Source organism: Xiphophorus maculatus, chromosome 6, assembly GCF_002775205.1.
Source record: "Xiphophorus maculatus strain JP 163 A chromosome 6, X_maculatus-5.0-male, whole genome shotgun sequence".
NCBI lineage: Eukaryota > Metazoa > Chordata > Actinopteri > Cyprinodontiformes > Poeciliidae > Xiphophorus > Xiphophorus maculatus.
In genome coordinates, this window is record NC_036448.1 from 11,023,165 (window position 1) to 11,037,760 (window position 14,596).

At 40.8% G+C, this 14,596-nt stretch overlaps 1 protein-coding gene across 1 annotated transcript; it reads left to right on the top strand.

The window, feature by feature from the left end:
- Positions 1–1,413: 1,413 nt before the first annotated feature.
- On the top strand, positions 1,414–14,563 carry LOC102235544 (mitogen-activated protein kinase kinase kinase 7-like). The gene is made up of 11 exons (XM_023335913.1): positions 1,414–1,858; positions 3,739–3,826; positions 4,394–4,495; positions 6,079–6,144; positions 6,254–6,282; positions 6,372–6,509; positions 8,011–8,097; positions 9,847–9,921; positions 10,019–10,125; positions 11,765–11,945; positions 12,030–14,563. Exons 1-11 carry the CDS (start codon positions 1,700–1,702, stop codon positions 13,020–13,022), a joined length of 2,025 nt encoding a protein of 674 aa, XP_023191681.1. The 5' UTR covers positions 1,414–1,699; the 3' UTR covers positions 13,023–14,563.
- Positions 14,564–14,596: the final 33 nt, after the last annotated feature.

Below are 14,596 nucleotides of genomic sequence, written 5' to 3' on the forward strand. Positions count from 1 at the left end.
TCTGGATCAGTTGGTTTAAAACTGCTTAATGCGGGATTGTCCATAGTTAGGGATACATCCTGTAAGAGGATTTTGGAAATTGTTTAAAGTCAACTGCTGATCGCTGACTAATGGACAGAAAAATAAATCCCTACAAACTGCTGCGATACACATTGTGAGCTCCTGAAGCTGTCTCTCCCTTAAACATAGTTGAAAGGAATAATGAGACATTTTAAATTTACTGTCCATTTATGGTGACCTAGAGTCTCTCACTCCAAGGAACACATTTGCAACTGGACATAATTTCCATGGGGACCAGCAAAGGGCAAAAGGCAATGTGGGAGATGAGTCATATTATCCAGCAAATAAGCAAAATGTAGTCTGAAGTCAACCAATCAGCAGGAGGTCTTCCACTGTGACTTCTCAGCCATATTTCTACAGCATATTTTCCTTTCTATCTTTAAGACCATCTCCTAAAGGATAAAAGTGTCACACTAAGAATTTTGACATAGTGGTCCTTTAGCATTTAACCTTCCTGTCCGTAGCTAACTATGTTTATGGATTAGTTTACATAACATTTTATAAAGTGGTTAATATTCTTATTTTTTGGTTTAGTCTCATGAAATAATCTAATCTAGCTTGAGGTGACTTGATACAGAAAACTGCAGCTTGAAATATCAGGCAGAGTTATGAGAGGAGAACCTAAAGCTATGCAAAAGATGCTTTATTTTTGCATTTATTAACTGCTTATCTACACTGAATAAGAAAATAAAATCAACAAGAAACACTATGGAACAAAAGGTGAAGGTTCACACATAACACACAGGCTTTCACAGGAGCTTCTAGGAATTACCAGCAGATGTTTTAATGTTGGGTTTTTTTCCTGTAAAGTTATTGATTACTTTTTAGAAACTTAGAGGTGTTGTAATTTCCCAAAGCTGATCCCACCTGTCCCTAAACAGTGATGTCAGCATGACTTCCCTGCTGATGGTGTCACCAGGTCCTTCCTGTCTGGGTGAGTAACACCCCGTCCCGCTCTGGCTTCTGCGCTCTTGAGTGCACTTTTAGCTGCAGAGCTTGCTAGAGGTGTTAGACTGAGGGTGTGTGTGGCAGCCAGTGTTGCTACTAACAGCTCTAGTATGTCAAACACACTATAGGTCGGAGGTGTGTGTCTGTTAGGAGCGCATGAAGAGCTTTATATAGCCACAGTCATCCAGGAAGAAGGAATGCCCTGGATGCCAGTGACCATATTTGCACAGCGTCTGCTCCAGACACACTGCACACACCGACTAATGTTCTTATGCAAACCTGCTCATCCGTCTCCCCTCTCGTACTTGAGTGTGAGCGTACACCCCTTCACACACACACACACACACACACACTCGGTGCTGTAGTTCCACTGAATCGCCACCATCAGGCAATGTAGCTCCTCGTCTGGCTGTGACAGTCGACCTGCTCTGACTCACTGAGAGAAAAACTTCTCCCTCTCTTTCCAGCACTTTCTGGTTTTCTCTTCTTGACATTCTGTTCATCCGACCGAGAACGTCCTATCCCGAACCCGCCGAGGAAATCTTCTGTGCTTCACTTTATCTCTTCCTGCTCTGATCTGGGGCTGTAGACTGAGGTTGGACTTAAAGGATTCTTAACTTTTCCTTTTCTTCTTTTTACCCTCCCTGGCGTTGTCCATGAGTGTGCTTGAGTGTCCGTGAGTCAGTATGCCATGTCGTCCCCTGGCTCGTCGTTTGTACAGATAAAGCATGAGGATTTGCTTTTTTATGAAAACTGTGGAGGAGGCAGCTTTGGGAGTGTCTACAGGGCCCTCTGGTTATCCCAAGACAAGGAGGTGGCTGTGAAAAAGCTTCTCAAGATCGACAAAGAGGTAAAAGAGGAGCGAGACAAAGAGTTATCATTCACTTCTTAGGTAGAAGTGCACTAATATGAACCCCACATTCAGCATTATTTATTTAAGGGCTCCTGAATTCAACAAGTATCCATTTTCACCTAATTTCCTAGACTCTTCCTCTCCTTCTTCCTCTCCCTCCCTGCCTGGGGTTTAACATGTTTATCTTGCACATACCTTTTCTTGTCCACCTTCTCCTCTTAGTTTACTTTATTATGCTTTGCTACACTGTTGTGCTCCTATTGAAAGCTTTGAGGCTCACTTCACTGCAGTCCAGCAGCTCTCCATCAGCTACACCCACACTGTGACCTAAACATGATTTCCTGGCATGTTAACAGCACAGAGCTGGTAGTTGTGGCTCTTGAACTTATTTCCTGGAAAGTCTTAGCCACATTTGGACATAAAAAAAAACCCCTTAGTTTATACATTTTATAGCAGATCAGGAGAACGTTTCGACTAAAGGCTAATAAATGGCTGTGTCATGGTCTTGAGCTAAAACTCAAGCCAATTAATTTATAACGTGAGTGATTTATTTTTTTTTTTTTTAAGTGAGGTACGTACTCATGCAGGGAAGTAAATTTTATGAGGAAAAGCTGGAAAATGATTTATGAACCAGAGTTAGTGACGGCACAATTTTATAGATCTCTATAAAGACGTGCAAAATTATATTTTCCTATTTAAAACTTTTTTTAAAAAAGTCTCATTGGGATTTAAAGTCAGAATCCAACAAAAGGTAGTGCGTGACTAAGAAGCGGAAGGATTTATTTTCTTGTAAAAATAAAAGTCTAAAAGGTGTGGCGTGGATTTGCATTCAGCTCCTTTTGAATCTGACACCCCTAAATAAAATCCAGTGCAACCTACCAAACTAATAAATAGAATGCACCTGTGTGTGCAGCTTATTCTCAGTATAAATACAGCTGTTCTGTGACGGCTTCGGAGATGCATTAGCAGACAAGTCAAGGATAGAGCTGTGGAGAAATTTAAAACAGGATTAGATTCAAACAATGGCCCAAGCTTTGAATATTTCACACAGACCTGCTCCGTCCATCAAGTTAAAATGAAAAGAGTAAAACCTCAGGGTAGGTTGACAGTAGGGTGATCACAGCTAATAGTTAGATGAATGGAGGCAAAAGCAGGGCGATTCTGGTAGAGTTTGTTAGAAGCTGCAGAAGATTTGAGACGGGGTTGAAGGTTTACTGTCATTTAGGATTGCAGTCCTAAGCATTCAACCAGAGATACGCTGGAATGATTTCAATCAATTCATATGCATGTGCTAGACTGGCCTAGTCAAAGACCAAACCTAAATCCAGCTTGGACTTTGCAGAGGGTCTCGAATTCTTCCCTTTGTAAGGACACAGAAATTTCAGTTTCTAGATGTGCAAAGCTGAACATGGAGAAACATGGAGGTATACAAATGTAGACCAGAAATTTAAAATGGTTATTTATTTATTTATTTAAAAAAAAAAAAGAAAGAAAGCTAAACGCCTTCTTTCCTTCCTATCCTTCCACTTTACAATAATGCACTATTTGTGTTCATCCATCACCTTAAGCCCCGACACTGTACGCTTAAATATGTGTTAGCTTGATAGAAATTAAGATCTGGAGCATACGTCAACTCTGATGAATGGCATGTTTGTCACCGTGCTGTAGAAACTCTTTGGAGACTCCGAATGAAAAACGTTTAGCTCTCAGCTAAATTTAGTTTAGTTGTTTAAACATTTAGTTGTTTCTTTTTTTTTCCTTTTTCAACTTAAAGATGGCTTGTTTTATATCAGTGCCAGACACTGGAAAACTTAGGGAGTTTCCCAAAGAAAGTGTTTATGTTTCTCAGTTTGTCTTTGCCTTGTCTCCCCATCCAGGCTGAGATTCTCAGTGTACTGAGTCATAAGAACATCATTCAGTTTTATGGAGCTGTGCTGGAACCTCCCAACTATGGCATCGTCACAGGTCAGACTCCACATCCTGTGTCTTCTTCGTGACTCTGATGCTACCATTTAGATGGCACGTGGTAACTTGAAGCTCAATAGGTTGTTGCTGTTGTGCGTAAGTGTAAATGCAATGATTTACTTTTTAAAGACGATCGTAAGAGTAACACCAGGTAGTTCCAGAGGGATCGGACACATTGTCTTGCAGCAATATACAAGCCTGTGATTGTGTCTATTAGTTTTCTGCATTTGACCAGAGATGGACAAAGTTACACACACATCATCACATCCTCTGATAGCTGTATCTATAAATGTGTTTGAATGATTAGAGGATTCTTCACACCGGGTTTTTTTCCCGTTTCCTGGCACAAAGTTTGCAACTGAATCCAGAATGTTTGGCCTATAATCCTGAATATTGCTGTACAGATAGAATAACATTTAAACCCAAAAGTACAGCTTTGTCCAGCAACAATGTTGGTTACTACACTAAGGAAAGCACAGTGAAGACGGTGTTTATTCTAAGTCACATATAGATGTTAATGTATATTCTGGAGTTTATCAACTTTTGCTTGTGTGCATTGCTTTACAGAATATGCGAGTGGAGGGTCTCTGTATGATTACATTTCCAGTGAGCAGAGTGAAGAAATGGACATGGAGCAAATCATGACATGGGCCATTCAAATAGCCAAAGGTAAACTTTACACTTTGCTGTAACTATTTACAGCCACAGAGCTGTTAAAGTTCTATAAAGTAAAAAAAAAAAAAAAAAAAAAAAAAAGCCCCCTGCTTTTTAAAAAAATATTTTGCTATTTAAAAGCAAGAGACTAAAAATTTTTAATATTTTCAAAAGATGAGAAGACCAGATTAGTCGGCTCGTGTATTTATTGAATTCATCTATGCCTGTTTTCGGTTTTTGTCTTTTATAAACCTCCACCTTTAAATCCATATCTGTATTACTATTATGACAAAAATCCTTAAATTCTATTCTTCCTCTTGGTTTAGGTTTATAGCAGCCAAAATCTTAATTGGCCCTCATTTGGCTACCACATTGAAAATATTAAAGGAACCTCTGGTGAAGACCAATGAACACAGCAGAGCCGATAGATTAATGATAAATCATTAATACAACTCATCGATGTTTCTGGTGGTTACATGGCAAGATGTGACAGAGCTCGAGGGGTAATTAATGGTAAAAGTACAAAAAGTAAATTTTCTAAAAAATTAAATAGGCTTTAAGGTAGATTACAGATAAGATGGCAGAAGTTGTTCTTTTTTAGATCATTTTCAGCCATGGATGTTGTAGAAGAAAATGATTCTGATCAATAAATCTGGATAATCTGGTTCTTGAAGAACTTTAAAACAACCAACATATTGTATTCTGTGTGCTTGTTAAGGTTGAAAAACAGAACTGTGACCAATAATCAAAGCAAATGGTCCAACCATGTATAGCAAAACTAAATCCAGAAAAAAAAACACAGTCATACAGCTTTCAGTGATTCTCCCACCAGACCAGAACACTGACTGACCTAATTACTTTTTCCGTTCCAGACTTATATCAGAACTGGTTTCCATGTAGTTTTGGTAAAGAAAACAAACAAGAATACACAAAACAGTTCAAGACGACACAGTGAAAAGATGTTTTCAGAAATCTTTCCACAATCTTGGCACACTTCTTTGGTATTTACTACTGCTCTTCTTTGACTTAAGAGGAAAGGATACCGGGCTTTTTCTGTTGTTGGTCCTCTTCTATGGAACAATCTTCCTTTCCAAATTAGATCTGCCCACAGCCTGGATCATTTTAAATCGCTTCTTAAAACTCATTTTTATTCCTTAGCATTTAATTAAACTAGTGTTTTGATACTCTGTTTTTATTCATTTGTGTTATTGTCATTCTTGTACAGCACTTTGGTGCAGTTTTATGCCTGTTTTAAAGTGCTATATAAATAAATTTGACATTGACATTGACATTTGCCGATCCTTTTATGCTCAGTCTGCTTGACATTTTTAGTTTAGTGATTTCCAAAGATGTTCAAGTGGATATAAATCCCAGCTTTTCTGTTTAGATCATTTTTTTCTGCCTTAGTCTTTGTAATCTAGTTCATAAAGAAGATGCACGTTACTTAGAAGTGGTTGATTTTGTAGTTTGAGGCCACAATACAAAGAGGATTTTAAAATTTCAAGTAGATTTGCTATACTGCTACATCACTGTATTAAAACTGATCAGAAAGTCTAAAATATGTTGTTTTTCCTTCTTGGGACTTCACTTCCTGCCAGGGATGCATTACCTCCACGCAGAAGCTCCAGTCAAAGTGATACACAGAGACCTCAAATCACGAAATGGTAACATGATCCTTTGTTCAGCTTCAGTCTTGCAATGCATTTGCTTTTGAGCAACAGCAGCAAACTGCATGTTGCTAAGCTCTGACCGAACTTTGTTTTCTGGTTACAGTGGTAATGACTGCAGATAAAGTGCTAAAGGTATGCAACAACAGCCTTATCATTTATTCATAAAGATATGCTACACATTTGTAACAGGATACTTTAATGTTCTCATGTTGGGGTTTCAGATATGTGACTTTGGAGCCTCTAAGTTTCTATCTCACACCACCCATATGACTGTGGTGGGCACTTTTCCCTGGATGGCTCCTGAGGTTATTCAGAGTCTACCCGTCTCTGAGACCTGTGACACCTACTCATACGGTGTGGTAAGTTGATTACATATGTAATCAAAATGTCACAATCAGTGGCTTTGAATTTTTTTTTTCAAAATTAAATGTATCTACACATTTAGTCATAAATTTGCGTCTAAAAAATAAGAAAATAATGATGAAAATAAATTATTTCAGCGAAGCAGTTCAACAATTATAACTCTTACACACAGTGACTTATATTCTAAGTGTTTATTTTAAAATGTTTACCTACCAAAAAGTCAATTTTCAACAAATCAATATCATTGAAAAGTTTATTTAAGTTACGCAGTGAAACAAGTAAGTTAATCCCACTCAAACTGATTTTATAAAAAAAGAGATAACTTATAGCTTACATTTAATAAAAACCAATTGCCGATCTAGGCAACTTTTGGTTGAGGCTCCTTTTGCATGAATTACCAAATCAATGCAGCATGGCATGCAGGTGATCAGTCTGCAGCACTGCTGAGGTGTTGAGGAAGCGAAGTCTGCCTTAAACTCATTTGCGTTGTTTGGTCTGACAGCATAGCTGCTCTGTGGGGTTTTGGTTTGGTCAGTTTGCTGGCCAGTCAAACCCAGTGGTCATTAAACAAGTTACTGATAATTCCAGCCAAACTGCATCTCATAAAGCTTGTCAGTAGAAGAAAGAATGAGGCGCTCTTTTTATTAGATGGCTGCTCTGATTACAGACTTAATAAAACCCAGTAGACCGGCACCAGCAGAAGACATAACACTACAAATCATTAATGACAATGACGTCACACTCGACCTTAAGCAAGTTGGTTCAAGCGGTTCCCTATTCTTTTTCCAGTCTCTGGAACCTTGATTGCCAAATGAAGCACATTTATTTTAAATGGAACAGAGGTATTTGGACCACCGAGGAACAGTCCAATAATTTTTCTCCTCAGCCACGTCTAATATTATTTTTGGTTGAGAAGTGCTTGAACACAATTAATGTGAGATTTGTAGCCCATTTCTGGGGCTACATCTCCGCATGGTGGCTCTGAACACACCGACACCCTCAGTCTCTTCTTGTGAACTTTTAAACAGGGTCTTTGCCTCACAGTCCCCTCAGGACTGTGGTCATTCCTGTTGCTTTTTCTACCACATTTTATTCTTCCACTCAACTTTCCGTAGTTAAAAACTCAGTAAAACATCCAGCTTTTAAAATTTTTTTTTTAGCAATGACCTTATGTATGCTGCCCTCCCTGTGGAGCCTCGCTGACTTGTTACTATACAACTGTCAAGTCAGCAGTCTGTCCTAGGTTGTAACATAAACATACTATTACTATATTTGCACTTATTTTTTATCGTTCATATGCAATGTTCTAATTATCTGAGGAACTGAATTATTAGTTGTAAGTGCTAGTAATAAATATTCAAAGAAGTAAACACTTAAAATGTACTTGGTGTGAGTTTATTTAAATAAAGCACATCATTTTCTCACTTTTGTACCATATTAATACCAATCTGGATTCAGACTGTCTCTTCGTAAATAATCCTAATGCTTTGTTGCCAGGTGCTATGGGAGATGCTGACTCGGGAGGTTCCTTTCAAAGGTTTCGAGGGGCTTCAGGTTGCGTGGCTGGTGGTGGAAAAGCAAGAGGTACTCTCCACATGCTCACACACCTTCACTAACCCTCCGCTAGCATGCTGACCCATCAGAGTCCCAGACAGCCAAAGGCACAATGCGATGCTCTCATGGTTTCCACTGCAAGTGCTTTTGGCCGAGTATTTATAGGCGTGATGTCAGGTCTGTGTTCATGTAAGGCCTGGATACACAGCAGTGGAGCCTGGCCAGGCTTTCTCCAGGCTAGAGGCTTTACAAGCATGAGAGACAGAGAGAGAGAGAGGGAAAAATGTAGCAATGGGAGGGTTGATTTTAGAGATTCATAAGAGGTAGGCTATGGTGGATACACCAGGTCTGTGTTTCAGCTAATGACCTCAGCAGCCACACATTTACACACACACACACGCACACAAACACGGACACTGGTGGTCAACAAACAACCAGGAGAACATGATTCCGGCATAACTACTGGCTAATCTCCAAATACTCTCCCTAAATAACTCAGGCTGTCTCTCTCTTCCTCTTTCCCAGTCTGTCTGATTTCCCCTCACCATAGCTACACAGCTCTTCCTGACCCTTCAACTCGTCCTCTCTCCACTCTGAGTCGCAGATATTTTAGGATTAATCCCCAATGAAAAAAAAAGTTTCCATTTACTGCCCTGGGTTATGGTACTGTTTTGGCTTATTGGGACCTATGATTATGCCGCCGGGGTTTTAAATCTGTAAGTTAACCGAATTGAGTTTCTGCTGCCAGCTCCCTGATTATTAGAATACACTTCCAATACATTTTCTGAAAGTGTTTGAAAGGATGATTTTTTTATCCGTTCACTTATTTGAACGGACACAAAAAAGCATTTTCTGCACTACTGCTCTAATATCATTTTGTCTTTTATTGAACAAGTCGTCATGCCTCCATTACCTTGTCATATTACAACCACAAATGTCCTTCAAATGGAAAACTTTCAATTTCCAAGTAAAAAGCCAGAGAAAAACAGCCTACATATATTCACAAGGCTTTACATAAGTCTCCCAAAAACACCGGCTCAACCTATTGCCTTCAGAAGTCCCCTTACTTTTAAGCAAACTCCACTGCATATGAATAACAAAAGTTTGGCCACGAAGAGCATTAGCCAAAGAAGGTGCTAACACACCAGTGGTAGCTCTGGAGGAGCTGCAGGTGGGAGAATCCGATGAAAAGACAATATTAGTCGGACACTACATGAGTCTGAGTTTTATGGAAGAATCGAAAGAAGAAAGTCAAAACAAAGCATTGAAAAGGCTGCAATGTCGAACATTTCATTTTTGAGAAATTTATCTGGAAATGTATCAGAAGAAGTACAATAATAAAGTTCTGGCAGGATCTCTAGGGGAAGAGCACAAACTGTTCACAGATGAAAAAGCAGTAAATCTAAGTTACTTGACTGGACAATTTTTAAAGGAATCATGATTGATTACTGGAGTGAAAAGGGCAGCTCTTTCAAAGTCCCAATGATGCCGTTCAAAACCCATCTAGTCATTTAGTTGTAATTGCGGCTGCTGACAAATGACAACAAGCTAATGTGCTAAGCTAAGATGGCAGGTCTGGCAAACATACCTGTTACACATTAGCATGCCTGGATTGTCACCACAATGTTATGATCCACCAAAATAGGAGGAAGTGCTGCCTCACAGGGCCTGTTTACTCATCTGCTCTTCTTGAATGCCACTGTTGCATATTTGCTCACAGATAGTTTCTTTGTATGTGTGTGTGTGTGTGTGTGTGTTTGTTTGTGTTTGGGCATCTAGAGGCTAACCATCCCCACCAGCTGCCCTGCAAGTTTTGGAGAGTTGATGCGGAAATGTTGGCAAGCAGATCCAAAGGTAAGACAAACTGCCTGTGGGGGAAAGTGTGAAACATTTTGTTTCCCTCAGTTGGAGAAAGGAAGTTTTCACATTCTATTCTCGGTCTAATTTGCAGGAGCGACCGCAATTCAAGCAGGTGCTGCTAACCTTGGAGTCCATGGCAAACGACAGCAGGCTGCCAGACCAGTGCAACTCCTTCCTTCATAACAAGGACCAGTGGAGGTACACACGCATAAACACAGAGACTGGTGCAAAAATAAAAGATGACGCATAAAAACCTCTGAATGATCAGAAGCACTCGACGATTTACTGTGTACGCACACGCATTCAACAACACCGGACACATGCATACACGCAAAAGTCTGTGTGAATCTGAACCTCGGAAGAGAAGCTGCATATGTGACCCTGCACTTGGCTTGGGTCTATATTAAGCTCCCTGGAAAGTGTCCATGGAAGAGATTCCTCTACTCCTCCACAGGGGAGGAGGGAGGGAACACAGAAAAGTTGTGGGGTGGAGGAGGGTGGATGTGGGACATAGAGGAAAAACATCAAGTGTAAGTCAAAGCGGAGAAGTTTAGGGAGGAACAGTAAATGTAATGTGTGTGAAATCTGAAACATGGAGAAAGAGAGAAACAAATGAGGATGGAAGCAAAAACAAGGGCGGACTGACGAAAGGAGGGAAGGAGATGTGGGCATTGGTCCAGAGGAAGGATGGTGTGAGATTCTGTGCATATTTAACATGTGCACAGCGAAGGCAATCATTTCTGAGTGAAGGTTTGGGCATGGGTGGAAAAACTTGGACACAGAGGTGGCTGGGGGCGGGGGGCAAAGCGCAGAAGGTGAAGGGGCGGGATGAATGCGTGGGGAAGTGGTGCACTGAAGGAACACCGGAGGTATGGCCCTGCATCCAGGCTCAGTCTATATTTAGCTGGCGATTGTTTGTGAGAACATGCTTAAAGATCACAGTCAGGCACTCGCTCCAACAGTGACCTTTTGTGGAAGCAGACGGTACTGCAGCAAAAACATGCTACATTGCTGTTCTGGGCTTTTTTGTGATTTTACATGCGAGTCGTGAAAGCACTCTTGCGAGGAATCTGTGGATAGATGTCAATGAATTTGTTTCATATCTGTTCTCAATTTTCATTGATGTGACTCCTGCTTTTGGAGATCTTTCAGTCTACTTCATCTTGTCAGACAGGCCTCTCTAAAGTGATTTTTTTCATGTTGCACGTCAGATAGTAATCAGACCTGTATGTAGTCTGGCGTGAAATTGAACCCTCCCCCATTTTTAGAGCAAGGTAAATAGACTTAACAAGATAAAACCAGATTGATTTTATTTTTTTCTTTAAGCCTAATTTTTTTAAAAAAGAAGCTTTTTTTAATTTACCGACAGGATCTTTGATATAAATAAGGAAAAGCCAAAGTAATCTGAGTGGGGATAAATACTCTTTTGCAGCATAGTATATAGAATTTTAGTCTTGCCAATAACTGTAAGTTGATATTTTGGAAATAAAATAAGTACATTTTGGTTTAAATTTTTTTTTTTTTTAAATGGTTGAGATGCTGTTATTCAAAACAAAATAATACGAAATGTATTCTGAAATGCAAACAAATCTCAGATGGCTTGCCTTTCAAAACTCAAAGTCTAAATGTGTTTTCATTTAGCATGCGAGATGTCGTTGGTTTTCTAAAAAATAATGCTCTGCTTGTGTAATAAAAGCAGCTCAGCACATTAAAACACCCACTGTGGCATTTCATAGATTTCCTTATTTTTTCCTTATTTTGAGAGGCTTTTGGTGTGCAGTCTGGTTAGTCATAACTAATATTTTATCTGCATGCATCTTTGCATTGACTTTGGCAGATGTGAAATTGAATCAACCCTTGAACGCCTCCGGAAGCTGGAGAGGGAGCTGTACTCCAAAGAGAAGGAGCTGGAGGAGAGAGAGAGGAGGCTCAAACTGTGGGAGGAGAGGCTGATGGAGAGGTCCAACATGACTCCCAGTCCGACCTCTTTACTCATGGACCGCTCAAACATTTCCCCGGTAAGAACGAGCCATAAAATACTGTTAAAACTAGATATGTTTAGAGAGCTTTTTCATCACTTCATCTTTTCCTATTTTGATCAGTTCTTCACACCAATGTCCATCGGTTCCTCTGGCTCCTTCTTCCGCTCACACTCCCAGGACTCCAACAGCACCAGCCTCAGCAGCGCAGGGGTCAGTAGCGCCGGTGTCAGCTGTCTCCTCCGCACACTCAGCAACGGAGACACAGAACGAGGGAGCAGTGCTGTTATGGAGAGGGGCTTGGGTTCTCTCGACAGTGGCAGGCTGCACGTCATGCTTCGAGGGTTACAGGGGAGGTTCGAAGAAGACAGGGAAGACGAAGGTACTATTAAGGAGAAAGATTGGGGCAATAAGGAACAAAATGATAGCGGAAGTATGGAGGGGGGGAGGGTGCAGGTAACACTCAGGAGTTTCCCGGGAGGCGTTGTCGAGAGGGAGGAGAGAACCTGGGAAGAAGGGGACAGGGAGCGAGGCGGCATGCAGAGAAGCAGAGTGACCACGATAGTTCGAGGGTATTCAGGAGGATTCGGCGAAACAGAGGAGCAGGGTGAGAAAGATGGGGGGTGGGAAATAGAAAAATTAGGGGATAAATTAGAGGAGAGAGGGGTGGAGGGAGGGATTGAGGGAAGCAGGCTGCCATCCATGTTTAAGGGTCTCCGAGGGAGTTTTGGTAGCTTGGGGGACATGCTGTCCTTAGATATGGATGAGATGGGGGAGATGGACAGACTTGGCGACATGGACATGAATGTGAACATGGGTGACCTGGGAGTGATGAAGGTGAGTGGTCAGGGCATCAGGAGCGAAGTGGGCGTCAGAGGTCACAGGAGTGACATGGGGGTTGTGGTCCAGGGTGTCAGGGGTGACCTCAGCGAGGCCATCAGCCAGAAGATAAGAGGCGAAGTCGGGGTTGTCGGTCGCTCCGGGATGCAGGTGAGCATGCGGGCATCTTCCAATCAGAACTCTGTGAAGAGCTGCAGCGTGCGACATGGAACAAAGATCAACATGGCGACCTCCGCCATGGACATGATGGAGCTCGACTGGTCCGACAGTGACTAGGAAACACATTGGTGCACGCGGTCACGGCAAGGAGAAATGGAAAAATGGTTTAACTTGTTCACACAGACAGCATGTGACCTGCAGGTTGTGTCACAGCCTTCAGATGAGGCAGATACAAATCATATTTAATGAACTTTAATAATGCACCCATGTGTTTCAGGAGAAAGTACAGTAATCCAAGCCCCTTTCAGACATCAGCTTTTTAACATAACGACTGCAACAACAATGACGGTCAGTTTTTCAAAGGCCACTTTTACATGTCTCATATCTCCTATACATGCAAATTCATTCATTATAGAGATTAAATCAGCCGTTGACAAGAATTTTGATTCCAGCTGCAAGTATGTTTGATTTTCAGCTTAACTGGTTTGACCAGTCAGACTGAATGCACCTTGCATAACACCTAGTGTATACCTACTGTTAATGTCTTCATAAACGGTGTCTCACCGCAGAAGCGCACACATTGTCTGTAGAGCGACTGTTCTGTCGTTTCAGCCAATCACACATTTCAAATTTTGCAACAGTTCCTGCACAGTGGGAGTGGTGCTAACCAAACAGGAAGAACATCGAGAAGGCACATTCAATTTTACAATGATATGCTCAGTTTGCGAAGTGTCACATTGACTTATAGAAACAGCTAAAATGTTAAACACTTATAAAGTCAAGCTTTGTAGTTGGAATTCTTCACACCAAGGAATGCACTCGCTCTATAGATTCATCTTCTGCAAACATTTGCTGAACGCCTGCAGATTTGATCTGCAGTGACATCCGTTGCTTGAAATAGGTACTGCAGTGAATGCCTAAAGAAAGGGTTAAAAAAAAGTCAAACGGACATTCTTTACACCTAAACTCTTTCGTGATGCTTAATATATCAAGGTATCCCAGCATAGTAGATCGTTGCAACATAAACTCTCTTTGGAGTGGGTGCTGTTCCTGTGGAAGTCAAGACACAAAGTTAGCAATTTTGTGGATCAGAAGACGAGCCTTTTTAAAACGAGTCACAGGAAGCACAAAATATAGAACAGGTTTCTAGACAGGAAACTATTTTCAAAGACATTGAGACATGTCTGCAGTTCTTTCACACTCCAAGACTTGTACCAGATAAAAGGAACAAGGCCTTTACTTTCGGAAGGAATATATTTTCAAGATGGGTAAAAGTGACCTTTGTGCTTATTCTGATATGTTCTGTTAGCATCAGATAAACACAAACAAGCGTGTCTGAAAGGGGCGAAGTGTGCTGTCCTGACAAGTTCTCAGACTGACTTCACCTGTGTAATTTAAATAACTTTTAAACTGCTGCCTAACATACTGTAAGAGGTACAACAAGTGTGACAAAACGATGCACTTGAATGCCACACTAATAAGGCAGCACTGTCGTTTTTTTCTCCTCCTGCTTTTAAGGTATTTTGTAGTTTGTAGATTTCGTTTGTTAAACATGCTTAGACTTCATCAGTTCTAACTGTGATCTAGTGTGAGAATTTTTGGCATTTTCTCCCCTCTGTATATTGTATCATTTTTCAATAAAAAGAAAATATGTTTGATTCCACTGCAGTAACAGTGCTTTAGTGTAGTGT